Here is a 17,786-nt window from a genome sequence, read left to right on the forward strand (position 1 = left end):
GCGCATGCACATTATCCCAGACGAGATTTCGGCATTCAGGGCGGGCCAGTTTTTGGCGGGGGTGGGCATAAGAAGAGGAACGAACGAGACTGCCGGATTATTGCCATAAAAGGCACAACACGTTTGCAGACCATTATTTAGGGTCGGATGAGGAGTTTAGGAGCGGGGATAACGGCAATGAACTTTTGACAGAAGCGGCCAGCGAGTGCTGAGTAGAGTTCAACAGGTGAAATGCTGGTGACAGGTTCCCTTTAAAGAACTAGTCACATAGTCTGCTGCCACATATGTAGCATTGCCTGCTGAAGATAGTCCCAAAAATTGCATTCTGTTTTGAACATTTTGTACTAAGGTAAATTGTGTTCTGTTTTATGTACATTTTGTACTACGGTACTAACCTACTTATGCAAGACCTATAGCACTGTTTATCCAAAGGTGTCTATATACTAGTACTATAACTATATGAATTACTAAAGGACATGGATACAAATGCAACATCAGTGCACAGAAAAATACTGGTGTCATCCATATGAACCTATTACAAATATTTTTTTAGAAAAGCTATTAATGGCAGCTATCAATATTTTTATTTGTAACCTTTACTAAAATATGACAATATGATTGTTACTAGTCCATGTAAGTAAAATACATGCATACATACACTTACCATAGATTTTTTGTATTCCCAGTAAATCATCTTGGGGAAGCTTGAAGTTATGTGTTTCCATATATTGATAGAAAGGTGCCATTATTGCACTGGGATCGTTGGAATGCTCCAAACCCAGGGCATGGCCGAGTTCATGAACAGCAACTAGAAAGAGGTCGTTACCTGCAAGGACAAATAAGAACAAACTGTAAGCACAGGTCATGAGGCACACATAGTAGCTGAAACCCGCTGAAGGGAAAGATCCCGTACATTGACGTTACGGAGGGTCGACATGGAATTATAATCCTCCCATATAAATTTTGTTTAGGGTTTTGTTTAGCTGGATGTTCTCCTGCCCATTATTTCCGCCGGTATCAGAGAACTTTTACCACCCTGGTAACGGCAGATCATTGTCTCAAGTTTTGGCCAATCTGAGCTGTTGCTGGGGAAGATTTGGAGTTCCACCTGGTAACGGTGGGGTAATTGATACCCCGGGAAGCCCATGTGACATTGGCTGTGAGGTTAGATTGCAGGTTTAATAAAGGAGGGTCTTTGTTTAGAGCTCTCTCTGTAAGCCAGAACCGCATTAATGGAGCTCTCTACTCTGGGGGTCGGCAATAGAAAACTATGGTCGTTCTTTGAGTTGCTTTGCTTCTGCTGCTAGAAAATGATCTGTTGACAAATAGGTTTCTCCGGCAATATCGGCTGATTGGAAGACCCCTGGAATAAGCTGTAGTCGATGGGAAATGCAAACTAAGATGAGGTGGTCCAAACTAGCCAATCCATTAAACAACTAAGGATTTAGCATTCAAGAAATCCAATAGACACGGGTACATAGTAGAGTACAGATAAAAAAAGTTATGAAAAGAAACATCTAGAATTTCATGTTCCTGGATGGTCTTCTTGGATGTCATAAATGGACAAGAACATAGAATCTATTGACAGCTTCGTACAGAGACTTTTGAGAAATTAAATAATTGGATTCTTGACCAAGCCAAGACTAACTTTGACCAGACTGAAGTGATCTTATTCCATATACATTATGAGAAGACCCTGCATATTGAAAAGACAATAATGTTTTTGAGAGCTGGTGGAAAAAGGGTAAGAACGAGACCAGCGACAAGATGCATCCATACTACCACACAATGAACAGCCCGATGCCCCAAACAAAAGGCAATGCATTATGGAGAATCACTATTCACCTGATCGCAAAGAGTCAAAATCAACTTGCAGGCACATAATAATAATAATAATAATAATAATAATAATAATAATAATAAAGCATTTTAATATGTTACATATCATGTGCTACAGAGACTGGACCATCCATACACTGTGTTGAAACGTAGCCGATCCAACTAATGCACTGCACTACCTGGAGAAGGGGAAAATGTTTCCCAAAGTTACCACTATTCCAGTTATTAATACAAACTATGGAAATCAAAGGGGAAGATATTGGGTAAATATTAAATTTTTGTTGGAATTTATCAAGTTCTGATGACTATAAAATATTTCCTTACATTTCATAAAGGAAATAATAAAATCATATTTATCCTAAGGTAGCATCATCAGATTTAGCTATAAAATGTACCTATGCTTACAGTGAGACAGGAGAGACTAAGGCCTTGTTCACATCTGCATTGGATCACCGTCAGGAAACTCGATAGAACCCATTAAAGTCAATGGGTTCCATCGGGTGCCGATGATGTCGGTCATGCAAAGGAATCGGCGCTTCGGGTATTCTCGTTGTTCCGCTCCTGTGACAGAGCAGAAGAACGGAAACACAGACATATATGTGAACGTGGCCTCAGAGCAGGAACATGAAATTCCTAATGGCTGTTCTCTCTGGCACCACCTGTTTATAGTATTATGTGTATGGTACCAGTCGTGGTGGCCATCCCTAGGTGAACCTTAGCAATTCACAGCTAGACGGCAAACTGAGTCTGACAATCATATGCAATGTGTCCTATTATAATCCATAGCCCTAATTGTTCTCGGCACTTATCTATAACCCCGGCCCGAGTGGTGATAGACAGAAGGATTTGACTATGATATAGATAGAATTTTTTTTCTCATAATGAATCCGAGAGAAAGGTAATTGTGACATATTCTATATTACAGTTATATTCCCCTAGAAGCATGACTTACATAATACTGTGAGGTCCAAAGGCACTATATGCCGGCACATGGAGTGTCTACAAACTCCATATTATGGGATCGCAGGGACTCTTGTACATGACACCTTAATGGGTCTGTTGATCACTACATTGGTCATTGGGGCTCACCATTTACTGCAGCCGCCCATTTCCTAATCCACAGTGGACAAAGTCCGGATACATTCAGATACTGGATTTACAGTCTGAATGCAGAATAATTACAAAGTCTATCTCAAAGAGTGAGTAAACCATGGGAAGTAATTTACAGTTCATTTTATGATAGAACCCCTAATAATTTACTTTGTAATACAAAAGTGTATTTAATAAGGTAACATAAATGCAAATGTGTGCATCTTAGTTCTGTCACAACTCAGCAACAATGGTTACCTGCATAGGAAAAGACTCTAGCAGACCCGCTCATTGATTGTGGCCATGCAGTTGGCAGTCAGGTTCATACGGAACCCCTTTAGGGGGAGTTCACACACGTTTTTTTACGCGGAAACCGCGCCGCAAAACGTGACAAAAAAGGCGGAAAAACCGGCTCGCGGGAAAAAGGGACATGCCTTATCTTCGGGCGTTTATGCCTCTGACCTCCCATTGATATCAATGGGAGGCAGAGAAAGCGTATTTCACTGTGTTTTATGCCTGCGGCACTCAATGGGCGTGGGCAAAAAACGCTGTGAAAATACGCGTGCAGGCAGAGGAAAATCTGCCGATTTTCCTCCTGCAAAAAAACTCAGTGTGAACCCAGCCTAACATGGGTTTAACCGTGTTATGTAAATAAAGCTTAATATATAAAGAAAAGTTCTGCAACTCTCGTTGTGTTTCAATCCCTCGCCAGTTTTAAGTTTTTGTTTATATCCTGGGGCTGAAAACGCCTATATATCTCATACATTTCACAGCCGAACACAATACAACATATCAAGTCAGGGCTTCTCAAACTTTTTTATCCGGACCCCACCAACTATACCATAGTGATACTTTAGCCTCACCAGTTGTTGACATTCATGCTAAAATAGGGACATGTAGCGTAGCTTCAGTGCCAGCCAGAGGGTCTCCAGTCACCAGTCTTCGGCTGCAAGAAGGAAGTTAACTTGTAACGTCCTGGTCTCGTGCCAATCTGAATAGGAGAATGTCTTCCTGAATGAAGTGATCTATGATAGATACTTCTGCCAGGACAGAAGAGTCGTGTTCCGAGAAAATTAATGGGGCTAAGCTGCAATAGCAGAAACGGCCCATGAACAAGAAGACCCTTTTTTCTAATCTTGTACAACCCTTTTAGCTTTTTCCCACAATGTTTTTTGTTATTGCATCTATTGTGATTCCATCAGTTATGTCATCTGTGTTGATGCCACCAATATTGGCATATCAATCTTTTTGAGGACATAGTTATACCATACCACCCAGTGCAATGCAGCTGAATGAGAACCATTGTAATACAGCCAATGCTGGGAGCTGAGGGAGCACCATATTAGATATCTTAAGGTGAACGGAATATCTCACCATCATGATTGGAATTCCCCAGTGTCCAGGGCTCATCCGAATCAAAATGTGTATCTCCTCCGATTCCAGGTCCAGGAAAATAGGCATGTGCTAAAAATCCACCCTCCCCATCAAATGGAGAACTATCTCCGTGAAATCCAGAAGCAAAAAATATCATAATGTCTGCTTCTTTATGCGACGTTTTAATTTCTTGATAGGGGATTTCTTCAAATGTAAGTGGAGTCACCTTCTGCCATACATCAAAGGCCTGGCGGATTGCTTTTCTAGTGTCCAATTCTCCTACTTTAGGAGTATAATTGTGTATGCTGAAAAGAAAGATAAGGGAGATATAAATTCCCGCTTGTTATAAATGTTTCTAGGACAATTTATCTATAAAGCGGTATGTTCACCTTTGGACGCCAATTTACAGTTTATGTGCAGCATTCATTCATATAAAAAGTCGATCAATTTTGTAAATACATTGCATTACTTATCTTGTACTGATTCTGAGCTAAGGCCCTTTTACACGGGCCAATGGTTTGGAGAATAAACACTCATATAAATGCTCGTTGGCGATCAGTGCCCTGTGTAAACATGCCAATGACCAGCCAGCAAACAAGCAAATGCTTGTTTGTCAGCTGATCGGATCTTTGCCCATGTAAAAGGGCTCTTTTTGTTTGCATTATGCCTCATTCACATAGATTTGCCGATTCTGCACCAAATTATTTTTTTACAGAACAATTCATGTGGATGAGATTTTCAGGGATGAGGATTTTAAAATCCGGAGAATGACCCTTTTTACATAGGTTAATGCTATGGATAAACTGGTGTTGAAAGGTGACAAAAGGTCCCTTTACTCGGGCAGATTTCTGCCCATAACGTTTGCCAATCGACGATATAAGTCAATTGGTGCTTGTTTAAAGGCCCCTTTACATGGGCCAATGTAAACTACAGTATATATGGACGTCAATACATGGGGATAACTAGGCCAAGTATGTTAGAGATAAGATGTGCTTTCAACCATTGAGGCATTTACTATGACACGTAGAGATTTTCAAAAATGTTGGACATTTCTAGACAATGAATTCGAGCCAATGAGAAAATAGTAGGTTGTCGTCGACTACTTATGCACATTGGAGTGAAGAAGCTGTGAATAAGTATTTGGCCTTCACCCGATTTCTTCTATTTTTCCTAATTTGTCACATTTAAATGTTTCAGATCATCCAACGAATTTCAATAGAACATAAAGACAACACCAGTAAACACAAAATGCAGCTTTTAAATGATTATTCCATTTATTGCGGATAAAGATTTATTCAAAACCTATATCATTCATGGTTAAAAGTAATTGCCCCTCTAGATCTAATAACTGGTTGTGCCACCCTTGGCAGTAACAAATGCAATCAAACGTTTGTAATAACTTCGCCGTGGTTTCCTTTTGGCCCAATCTTCTTTGCAGTATAGTTTTCATTCGGTTTCATTGGAGGGTTTTTAAGAATGAACTGCCCGTTTAAGGTCTTGCCACAGCACCTCAAGAGGATTCAAACCAGGACTTTCACTCGGCCACTCGAAAACCTTCATTTTGTTTCTTTTGAGCCATTCAGAGGTGGACTTGCTTGTGGTGCTTCGGATCATTGTCCTGCTGCATAACCCAACTGCGCTTGAGCTTTAGGTCACAAACTGATGGACGGACATTCTCCTTCATGATTTTCTGATAGAGCAGGATTCATGGTTCCATCAATTATGACAGTGATTATGAGGCCAATAATTGGCTGCAGGGGTCACGTGTGTAAACAGAGACTGGTGGGAGCACCGGAGTGGCGGAATTTGAGCGACAGGGCATTTAACAGGTAAGTTATGCTACTTTCATTACTTGATGACATTTCTCTTCCCCTGGTGCACTGTTTGGCGATAACCGGACAACCCAATTGGGGTGTGGAGTTCTTTAGATGTTAAAACCCTTTTACATGGAACAATTATGGGGCAAACGAATGTTCATGTTAATGCTCATTCTCGATCATTGTCCTGTGTAAGCAGGACAACGATCAGTCAATGAATAAGCAAACTCGTTCATCGGCTGATCGTATTGTTTCTGCAGAATAAAATATCGTTTTCGGCAGTACATCTCTCTACGTAAACTGGGAGATATGCTGCCAACATAATAGAAATGCATGAGGAAGAGCGATAATTGTAACGAGCACTCGTCCCTAAACATAACTCCTTTATGAAAGGAGCAAACGAGCGCCGATCAACGAGCTGTCTCGTTGATCGGCGCTCGTTTACACGGCCTATGTCGGGCCATGTAAGAGGACTCTTAGAATGGGATCCTTTTGTGACCTCCTGGATAAATCGTCAAAAAGGTGATCTTGGAGAAGTTTCGAAAACTGTTCCAAGTTTTCTACATTTGTGGATAACGGCTCGCTCTGACTGTGGTTCGCTGGAGTCCCAGAGACTTAGCAATGGTTTATAACCCTTTCCAAACTGGCAGATTTCAATGTCTTTGTTTGGCATCTGTATTTGAATCTCTATGGGACGTGCCATCATGTGCTTCTTTTTGAGACCTTCTAACCTTTTGTGTTTACTTGGTTTATTTTTATCTGATATTATTATTTTTTTTTGATGATCTGAAACATTCAAATGTGACAAATAAGCAAAAATATGTATGTATATGTCTCACCAACCATACAATCCGCCTGTGAATGGCCTCCCTTATGCCCTATATACCCCGATCTGTGCCCATTCTTTTCTAATGAATACAAGTAAAACATGTTGGTAGGTGGCCCCTGATATGATTTTCATACATGTGATGCATGGAGTGCAACACATCGACACATGTGTAAAGTTAAAAAAAGTAACACATTAAATTGGGATCGAAAGATCTTGGGAAATATAGTCAAGGTGAAATTAGTAGTCACTTTACAAAAACTAGAAAATTATTTTCAATCTTTTGTCACAAGTATTCATTATTTTTCCATTCCGTCTATTCAATTCCCCCTGTTCATTGGAAAGTTAATAATGTTGTGTATATACCACAATGGAAGAGTAGAGTAGAAGGTCTTGTAGGCTGGAAAAAGTGTGGCTACAAATGTGACCGGCACCATTAGCTTTGTAGAAGCCCCACAATTACTCATCTTTACAAGCGAAGCATACCTGTATGTAATGTGTTTCTGCCTCCACTTCTGGCCTGTTAGTGCATATCTCTTGTTCCTTCTTTTATGGCTTAAGTGAGGAAGGTCAGGCACCCCGCAGCGAGGCTTTTTCATCCACCTACATGATCATTATATAGGAAATGAAGAGCAAACACCACTGTGATCACTGAGCCACAAGAAATACATCAAAGTTAGCATTCCTTATTACAAGCGGCCACAAAGCAGCGCTAACAATAGACCTGAAGCTTTGACTATATGGTAAATTTAAGTTTTTCCTGAATGACGGCCATTATATTGCATTTTATTTTTACAGTGTGTCATAGGCATTTTGTACTCATGTCAAAAATTGCTATGCTCTATGAAGTTGACTGAAAACCCTGACATACTCTGCACATTGTGCTATGGCGTTCTTAGATCTAATATATACTAAGTAAAAGATATGTATATTTAATAAGAGAACGTCTCGAGAATATGTCAGACCTGAAGGTGTGTGAAACTGGTTAATGTTCCATTCCGATTTAAGGCAGCGACATAAAAAATTCCAAATTTAACTTTATTGAAAAACTAAAAAAGAGGGCTTTAAATTATTGCTGGAGGACATTGGGAGGTAACTGGTTAAACTACTTATAATAATCCCAAGGACCATTTTTAATCAATTTACTGTATAGGGACTTAAAGGTGCCTAGTACATTAGATGACAGTCGGGGGTGTCCTAACTCTCCCCTGAATGCAGATATATTTCTACATGCCCGATCCCTTGACCCTGTGGGAGAAAAGTCTGACAGTCGCTTATTTCCCTCTCCCTATTGAAAACATTGGGGGCGACAGCTATCTAAAGTGTATGGGCAGCTTAAAGCGGGCCATATACATGAGATCGCTGTCGGTTGAGTCGTATCTCTCTCAGCTCAAACATAAAGGCAGTGGCTTATCTCCTGTTGGAAAAAATATATTTTTTGGGGTTGCCCCATACACATTAGATTATTTGCCAATATTGATCTAATTTGTATGCCCAGTTCACTGTGAGAAGATAAATATGGCATACACTGTAACAAGTATTAAGAAAAAAGTTAACATATCCTGTATGTACAGAGTCATTATGTCTGTCTCTATGGTGCCAATCCAAATTTTTAGGGTCAATGAAAATTTGTTCAGCCGCTCTAGAAATGTATCACAATCACTTAAAAATTATTCTCGGCCACTCATCATAATTGCGAAGACATGAAGTTCTCATGTGGTGCTCAGCTGGAAAATAGTTCTTAATGTACAAAAAAAAGAGATGCAACATTTTTTGGACCAAGACAAATATACGTATCTGGTACAGTATTGTGTCAGATGAATAAATGAATGAATAGATCTAAGGAGGCCTTTTTGTTTTTTCAAGTTGGTCTTTTTGAACGAATGATGGGTTTGTTTTTTGTCTTGTTTTTTGTACTGGTTGTACTTTCTATATGCAACATTTTGGTGTTAATACATATATATATATTTATTTATTTTTTACCTTTTAATCGTTATTTTTTTTAAAATACAGAGAAAAAACAAAAACAACACATTGTTTTTCTCCAATATTTTTTTTGTTTTTTTTTTAACCCCATTTGTAACCTAAACGAAGTGAATATATTTCTACTACAATTTGTTATGGTCATAAGAATACCAAATATGTGAGCATTACGTTACATAATATAGTTTTTATTAGACCAAAAATATATTGTTGAAAAATATGTCTGTGTCACTTTTTTAATATTATATTTTTTTTTTTGCATTACATATTTTTTGCCTCATATATGGAGATCACTCGAAAACATTTCTTTTCTAACTATAATATGCTTGAAAATTTCTGTATGTCAGAATATTGACCCTGTGTAGAGTAATATGCACAGGCACCTATTAGAGCATACTGTCTATATGCCCTAATAAGCAATTGCATGTGGCAGCCCTGGTGACCTTTGATCGCCGGACTGACAAGGTTAACTGCTGATAGCAGAGATCCCAGCAGCTGTGCCAAGAGTAGGACTATGTATCACAGCCACGCTCCAACCGCTGATCACATGGGTGCAGTCGCAGTACTGATGAGATCGTTATGATAAATATATACATTACAGTGCTTCATTTATTTATTTTTTAGCTGTCATGCAGAATATGAATGTGGTTTTATCAAATCAAAAATTCCAATTTGATTGAAGCAGAAAATGTAATTTGGGAATGACTTACTCAATAGTCATTTGGTCCAGCACACCGGTCACCGGAATCCCGTAGAACTGTTGCATTGTTGCAACTGCGGACTGCATAGCTTTTCCTGAATGTAAAGCTGATATCCTGATATCGTATGGGAGCAAATAGCCATATGTCTTCAACCAGCTCTGTGGAGAGAGAAAAAGGTCAACCGTGAATTTCAGGCTGGTCTTAAAAACATTCCTTGTTGCTTTGGTCATCGCCAAAAATGTGGCTAAACATTTGACAAACTTCTGACATGTCATAGTTACACTACCGTTCAAAAGTTTAGGGTCACTTAGAAATTTCCTTATTTTTGAAAGAAAAGCACAGTTTTTTTCAATGAAGATAACATTCAATTAATCAGAAATACACTCTATACATTGTTAATGTGCTAAATGACTATTCTAGCTGCAAACGTCTGGTTTTTAATGCAATATCTACATAGGTGTATAGAGGCCCATTTCCAGCAACCATCACTCCAGTGTTCTAATGGTACATTGTGTCTGCTAACTGTGTTAGAAGGCTAATGGATGATTAGAAAACCCTTGAAAACCCTTGTGCAATTATGTTCGCACCGCTGTAAACAGTTTTGCTGTTTAGAGGAGCTATAAAACTGACCTTCCTTTGAGCTAGTTGAGAATCTGGAGCATTACATTTGTGGGTTCGAGTAAACTCTCAAAATGGCTAGAAAAAGAGAGCTTTCATGTGAAACTCGACAGTCTATTCTTGTTCTTAGAAATGAAGGCTATTCCATGCGAGAAATTGCCAAGAAACTGAAGATTTCCTACAACGGTGTGTACTACTCCCTTCAGAGGACAGTACAAACAGGCTCTAACCAGAGTAGAAAGAGAAGTGGGAGGCCCCGCTGCACAACTGAGCAACAAGACAAGTACATTAGAGTCTCTAGTTTGAGAAATAGACGCCTCACAGGTCCTCAACTGGCAGCTTCATTAAATAGTACACAGACATTGGACAGAGGAAGATTGGAAAAAAGTGTTATGGACAGACGAATCGAAGTTTGAGGTGTTTGGATCACACAGAAGAACATTTGTGAGATGCAGAACAACTGAAAAGATGCTGGAAGAGTGCCTGACGCCATCTGTCAAGCATGGTGGAGGTAATGTGATGGTCTGGGGTTGCTTTGGTGCTGGTAAAGTGGGAGATTTGTACAAGGTAAAAGGGATTTTGAAAAAGGAAGGCTATCACTCCATTTTGCAACGCCATGCCATATCCCGTGGACAGCGCTTAATTGGAGCCAATTTCATCCTACAACAGGACAATAACCCAAAGCACACCTCCAAATTATGCAAGAACTATTTAGGGAAGAAGCAGGCAGCTGGTATTCTATCTGTAATGGAGCGGCCAGCGCAGCCACCAGATCTCAACCCCATAGAGCTGTTGTGGGAGCAGCTTGACCGTATGGTACGCAAGAAGTACCAATCAAGCCAATCCAACTTGTGGGAGGGCCTTCTGGAAGCATGGGGTGAAATTTCTCCCGATTACCTCAGCAAATTAACAGCTAGAATGCCAAAGGTCAATGCTGTAATTGCTGCAAATGGAGCATTCTTTGACGAAAGCAAAGTTTGAAGGAGAAAATTATTATTTCAAATAAAAATCATTATTTCTAACCTTGTCAATGTCTTGACTATATTTTATAGTCATTTTGCAACTCATTTGATAAATATAAGTGTGAGTTTTCATGGCAAACACAAAATTGTCTGGGTGACCCCAAACTTTTGAACGGTAGTGTACATGTCAGAAGTTGGGATTGGTGGGGGTCCGAGCACTGAGACCCCCACCAATCGCTAGAACGAAGCAACTAAAGCGTTTTTTCCGGAAATAGATGTATCGGTGTACGGATTCAATAGAAAGTCTAAGAGCCCGTACTCCGATACTTCAGCTTTCCGTAAAAAGCCAAACAGACACGAAGCGGCTTCGTTCTAACGATTCATGGGGGTCTCAGTGCTCGGACCCCCACCAATCCAAACTTCTGACATGTCACTATGACATGTCAGAAGTTTGTCAAACGTTTAGCTACACTTTAAGAAATCTATAAGGAGTAAAAAGGCGCCACATAATGCAAATAAACCAGAGAGGATGGTCAGAAAGGTAGCGACTAAATTGCGTTCATCTATACAGGTTGTGCTAATTCAGGCACAACTCTGATGCAGCCAAAGGTTGTATAAATCCGTATGCTGCTGCCACGTCCGTTCCAGTAACAGGTTGTATTATCCGTAGAAAAAATAGTTTTGGGACATAATTTGTTATCACGCGTTAGCCTTTTAGCAATAAATATTTAATTTGTTATCACACATTTGTTTTGGGACTATGTATTTTGGGTCCAATTTTTTCTATGGATAATTCTTCCCAAAAATGACGTAAGAACATTAAAACCAATAAAGATAAGTGAGAATATTGATTATTCAACATTTAAATGTCAAAAGCGATCTTTAGGAAAATATAATGACCTATCAGCCATGGTTCTTAGCCATGCACTTCGAATATTTACTGCTTAGGGATCGACCAAATGCTATAGGCTTTAGGAGAAAAATGACACTTTTTTAGGCCCCAACAACAAGAACTTTGAACATCAATCGTAAAAAAAACAAAAACCTGTGGACATTAACAACTCATCAACGAAAGGGGTCGGAGGAGGATGTCAGAAATCGTTCTGACGAAAAGCAAATTGCAGCTGAATACAACGCTGGTGCTCCAACTAATGTATCCGAACGCACAACTCAACGCAACAACTGTTCCTCAGCATGGATGGGATATAACAGCAGGCGACCTGTTCTAGTGCCATGGCTGTCTAAGGGAAATAGAAAGACAAGACTCCAGGTGTTCAGGCTGACGGAGGTTGAGTAATGGTGTAGGGAATGTGGGGGTAGCTATGGGAGGCATTATACTGTGTGGGGGCAGCTATGGGGAGCATTATACCGTATGGGGACAGCTATGGGTAGCATTATACTGTATGGGGCAGCTATGGGCGCATTATGCTGCATGGGGGCAGCTATGGGGCATTATGCTGTATAGGGGCATCTGTGTGGGCATTGTACTGCATAGGGCATCTATGTGGGCATTAGACTGTATGGGGGCATCTATGGGTCAGTATACTGTATGGGGGTATTATACTGTATGGTGGCAGCTATGGGGGCATTATACTGTGTGGGGGGCACTATGGGAGAATGATACTGTGCGACCGGAACCGGGAGTGTATGGGCGGGGATTGGGTGGGATTAGAGGCGTGGCTTAAAATAAAAAAAATTCTGCTGCACGCCGCATCGATTGTCCCTCTTTGTGATGCTTTAAAGTATAGCACTGTCTACAGGGGGCGCTGTATGATACTGTCTACAGGGGGGCTGTATAACACTGTCTACAGGGTAGGCTGTATAGAAATGTCTACAGGGGGGGCTGGATGGCACTATATACAGGGGGCACTATCTACAAGGGCGGGCTTTGTGTGGCACCCAAGGGAGGGGGGCCCAGTCAAAAGTTTGCTATGTGGCCCAGTGTTTCCTAGTTATGTCCCTGAGCAGGACACTTCCTGCTACGGAGGACTCTTTGTGTCTAATTACCATACGGTGCGTAGAGGTATTTAAGTTGAGTTTTGTAGTTTTACAAGAACCAAGACATTTAATAAAGGTATGTGGGCAATAATTTTCACAATACCAAACCAGCAGTGTAAGCGGCATGGGTGGGGGGGACTTATTAATTTATTTTGATGGCTGCACGTATACACATAGCTTATAAATGGAAAACACCAACGCTATCCTACCACACAGCATGTTAATCATATTATGCCATAAAATAACTTCCAATATTATAGTTCATTGTACTACCTTTTTGTTAGATATTAGACAGTTTTTTTTTATATTACCTCCTCCATATATATGTGACCTCTTATGATCTCTTTGTTGTACACCGTACTGTCTGTTTTGTGTTTTTTTTTCTTACATGCCATTGCTATTGAATATACAGAGGGGTGCATAATTAGGTACAAAGGGGGAGATTTTTCAAAAATTCCAATTTTCTGAGGCAATTTTGAATGAAGAAACACAAGGAGATGGCATTATTAGAATAATAACTTGGTTCGATGAAGCCAACGTCAAACTTTCAGGTGCTGTTAATAGGCACAACTGTGTTTATTACTCAACAGAAAATCCCCCTGCAACAATTGAAGAACAGTTGAATCAACCTGGGGTTACAGTTTGGGCGGTCCTTTCATGTAAAAGGGTAACTGGACCTATCTTCTACAATACAAGGGTTACCATGTTAAGGGTACCTTAACATGCTCCAAGAAAATGTAATACTACAATTGTAGTTGGAGCATGAAAATGAAGACTTCTATTTTCAGCAAGATGGCGCCACTCCTCACTATGCTTTAGCTTTGCGTAATTTTCTTGACGAGAAATGACCCAATAGGTGGATAGGTAGACGAGGCCCGGTTGAATGGCCACCACAATCACCAGACTTTACCCGATGGACTTTTTCTTTTGGAGAGTTATCAAAGAAAGGGTATATTCAAGAAAACCACGCACGGTAGATAACATGATTCAGTTAATAAAAGAAGCATGCCAAGAAATGAATGCCAATAAAGAACTTTGTGCCAAAGTGTAAAAACTAGATTAAGCAATGTGTAAATAATGGGGGTTACTGATTTAAGCATATAAGAGATTGTACTTATTTGTTTTGTTATTCTATAAAATACTATTTAAAGAGGCTCTGTCCCCAGTTTTTAACTGCCCTATCTCCTACCTAATCTAGTGGGCGCTTTAATGGAGGTAATAACAGTTTTTTTTTTTTTAAACGTTTATTTTTGAACAAGTTCTGATCATTTTTAGTTTTATGCTAATTTGTTCTATATGCCCAACTGGGTGTTTTTTTTAACTTTTCACCAAGTAGGCGTTATAAAGAAAAGTTTATGACACTGACCAATCAACGTCACTTCTCTTCTTTCCATCCCAGCTTGTTTCACAGTACAAGTGATATCGAGAGATCACGCTGTGACGGGACTTCCTCCCGCAGGTCCTTCACCAAGTCAACAGACATCGCCTCCAGCCATGTCAGGACGCTTATCCGAATAATCAGTCTTCCATGGCTCCGCTGAAGGACCTGTGGGAAGAAGTTCCGTCACAGCGTGATCTCGCGAGATCACGCTGTGCAGTGAAACAAGCTGGGCATGAATGAAAAGTGACGTTGATTGGTCAGCGTCATACACTTTTCTTTACAACGCCCACTTGGTGAAAAGTAAAAAACATTTAGAACAAATTAGAATAAAACTAAAATTGATCAGAACTTGGTCAAAAATAAACTTTAAAAAAAAACAAAACAACAAAAAAAACTGTTGTTATCTCCATTAAAACGCCTATTAGATTATGTAGGAGATAGGGCAGTTATAAACTACATAAATACTATCATTAATTTCTGCATTTTCATTGAGTAGCAGCGCCGTGGTTATATCCCTCTTTTTTCTACTTCAAAATCGCCAAACTGGAGACAGAGCCTCTTTAAACTGTATACCTATTATTATATTTATCTACGATTATTATTATATTTACCTATTATTTAAACTGTATACCTACTTATGAAGCGCCCTGTATGGATGACTCTGATGAATACTTTGTATTAGATTTTTGTTGATCATTTGCTATATGTCTATTTTTCATTCAATATATACTTTTGAAACCAAAAACAAGGGGTAAAAATTTTGCAAGCTCTAGTCCTACGGACTAGAAATCTAAGAGTCTCCCTGCAGATTGTGGTAGGCCTCTGTTATTAAAGGTAAAAGCCTGGCTCCTATGGACGATAAAGCAGTTTTAAGCAACCCCAGTAAAAATGTTCTACCATCTATTTCCATCTCTGTCCCACTGGGCTGCTGTAAGCCTGGTCGTTTTTCTCATTCAGTCAGATACTCCTGTGTCAGCGGAAAGATTTGCATATTCATGAGAAATCCAGTGTCTAGCCCTCCCACCCAGAGGCTTCTCACGTGAAGAGACGAGAAAGGTGAAGAGTGCAAAGAAATTGAAATTTCTTTTTCTGTCGGTGTAAAAAATGACATCACTGATATAGACTGCCTGTAGAATGCACACAAAAGTACGGCCAGGAATTATTACTTACTGATTTTATACGGAGGCATACTGAGTTTTTTCTCCTCCTATTTCTTCAATTTTTTTCCTTCTCTTGGACTTCTATTAAAGTCCGCAAAACAAAAAATTGTACCTGCTACCTGTATACTGTATTCCGTGCTACCTTGTTCCTGTGCCTTAGAAAGTTGGAGTCGTGTTGTGCCACCGGTCACGCCTGCTGTGTTACACCACGCCTGGTGTCTGCCGCCAAGGTCCCATATCTGAGCCTAGCCGTTACTACTGTCTGAACTACTACAGGTACCCTTGTGCTTGGACTATATATACATTGACTTGCTACACTGTTTAGCCAGCTGCTATCCCGCTACGGCGGTACGGCCCAGTGGGTTCACATACCCACAGATTGTTACAGAGCTAATACTACTTCGGACCCGAAAGAGATAAATTCTAGAGATCTTTGGTGCTAAGCGATACGATTGCCTTGTGGAAAGAAGCTCGCAAAAATTTTCAGAAATCCTTTCAAATATCTAAATACTAAGTATTAAAACCTCCCGAATTCCCCCAGGGTAGAGAAAGTAAACTATTTCTAGAATGGCGAACTAGAGGCATCACCACAGTTCGTCATCTATTATATGACTCTGTCCCCCGTTGGTACACCGAAAATAAGCTTAAAGCGAAATATGGTCTACAACCTGCACAGTGTTTACAATACGCGCAAGTGCAGAGTTTGTTTTCTTATGACCCACTTAGTAAATGTTCGTAAACAGGTAACTCAGAATGACATGGACAAAATCTTGATCCCAGGAACAAGATGTACTTCCAAATAATTGGTATACGAATGCTTGAGTGGGGGACTTTCCACCATTTCGAGCAACTCCTTTTTTGATGCCTGGGCTAAACAGCTCAATCATCCGGAGGTAGGAGAGAAGATTCTCCTGCGGTGGAGAGCAGTCCGTCGTCATGTTTTAAATGAAGACTGGAGGGACACTCATTTTAGAAGTATGCATAGAGCAGTCTTTGCCTTTAATTTATTGCCAACCCCACCCAAGCCAGATAGGATAGCTCATTGCCCTAAATGTAATGCTCCTAAAACTGACTTATACCATGGCCTATGGCAATGTGGAATTGTTCAATCCTTTTGGTCCAAGGAAAAGGCATTGATCCACAAGGTGATTTACGGTGCCCCTTTCTCCATTGCTATTTCTCTTTAATTACTCTGTGGATATGGGGGGTAGTGAGACGGGTAGTGGGAGATACCTGCCTACTTTAATCCATACTATCTGTCTAGTAGCTAAGAAATGTTTGCTTCGAAACTGGTTGCAATCTACGATGCCTACTATTCATACTCTGACAGACCAAATTAAAATTGTTCTCAATTTAGAGCGCTGAACATTTTGTTTAGGAAATGGAGACGTTTCATTGGAAACTTATTACACAGCGTAGGAAGCTGCACAATTTATAGTTCCTTTTACCCTTATGGAACGATATCTGCTACAAAAATTGAAAAGGCAAATTAGGACTCTTGAAAGTTACTTAAGAGGCTTCTCCTTCCCATGACGATGCGGTCATAATTAAAGCGGTTGTATATGTCACCACTGTACTGTCATGACTGTCATTTCTGAACAATTTTTTATTTTGCTATATATTTCTCTGAAATGGCATTATGGGAGATATGTTCATCCGTATTTTTGGACATATGTGCCAGTGTATATGTTAAACATTATTTACAAAAAAAACGAAACCCAAAAAACTGGAAGAATAGCAGTGTTTTTTTCCAATTCCATCTCACAAGGAATTATTTCTCAGTTTCCCCAAACATTATATGATACTTTAAATGGTGCCAATATAAACTACAGTTCATCCCACAAAAAAATAAGCCTTATCACCACTCATTTGATGACAAAATAAAAAAGTTATGGCCTTTGGAAGACGGGGAAGAAAAAACAAAAAACGTATACATAAAAAATGGCCTAGTTCTTAAGGAGTTGAAGACAAAAATATGCATTTGAACAAGTTAGAGAAATGTCATATCTAACTGCACTGGCTCTTTAAGACACGTAAT

At 39.8% G+C, this 17,786-nt stretch overlaps 1 protein-coding gene across 2 annotated transcripts in view; it reads right to left on the minus strand.

Annotated features, from left to right (window-relative positions):
* Positions 1 to 17,786, minus strand: part of MMP24 (matrix metallopeptidase 24) — a 101,896-nt gene that overhangs the window by 17,823 nt on the left and 66,287 nt on the right. For both annotated transcript variants that reach the window (XM_075847053.1, XM_075847054.1), the window contains exons 2-5: positions 9,639 to 9,787; positions 7,432 to 7,548; positions 4,303 to 4,607; positions 665 to 826 (exon numbers count right to left, since the gene is read on the minus strand). In XM_075847053.1, coding sequence (XP_075703168.1) covers positions 665 to 826; positions 4,303 to 4,607; positions 7,432 to 7,548; positions 9,639 to 9,787 — 733 coding nt within the window. The remainder of the gene's footprint in view (positions 1 to 664; positions 827 to 4,302; positions 4,608 to 7,431; positions 7,549 to 9,638; positions 9,788 to 17,786) is intronic.

This window comes from Rhinoderma darwinii, chromosome 13 (genome assembly GCF_050947455.1).
Source record: "Rhinoderma darwinii isolate aRhiDar2 chromosome 13, aRhiDar2.hap1, whole genome shotgun sequence".
Lineage (NCBI taxonomy): Eukaryota > Metazoa > Chordata > Amphibia > Anura > Rhinodermatidae > Rhinoderma > Rhinoderma darwinii.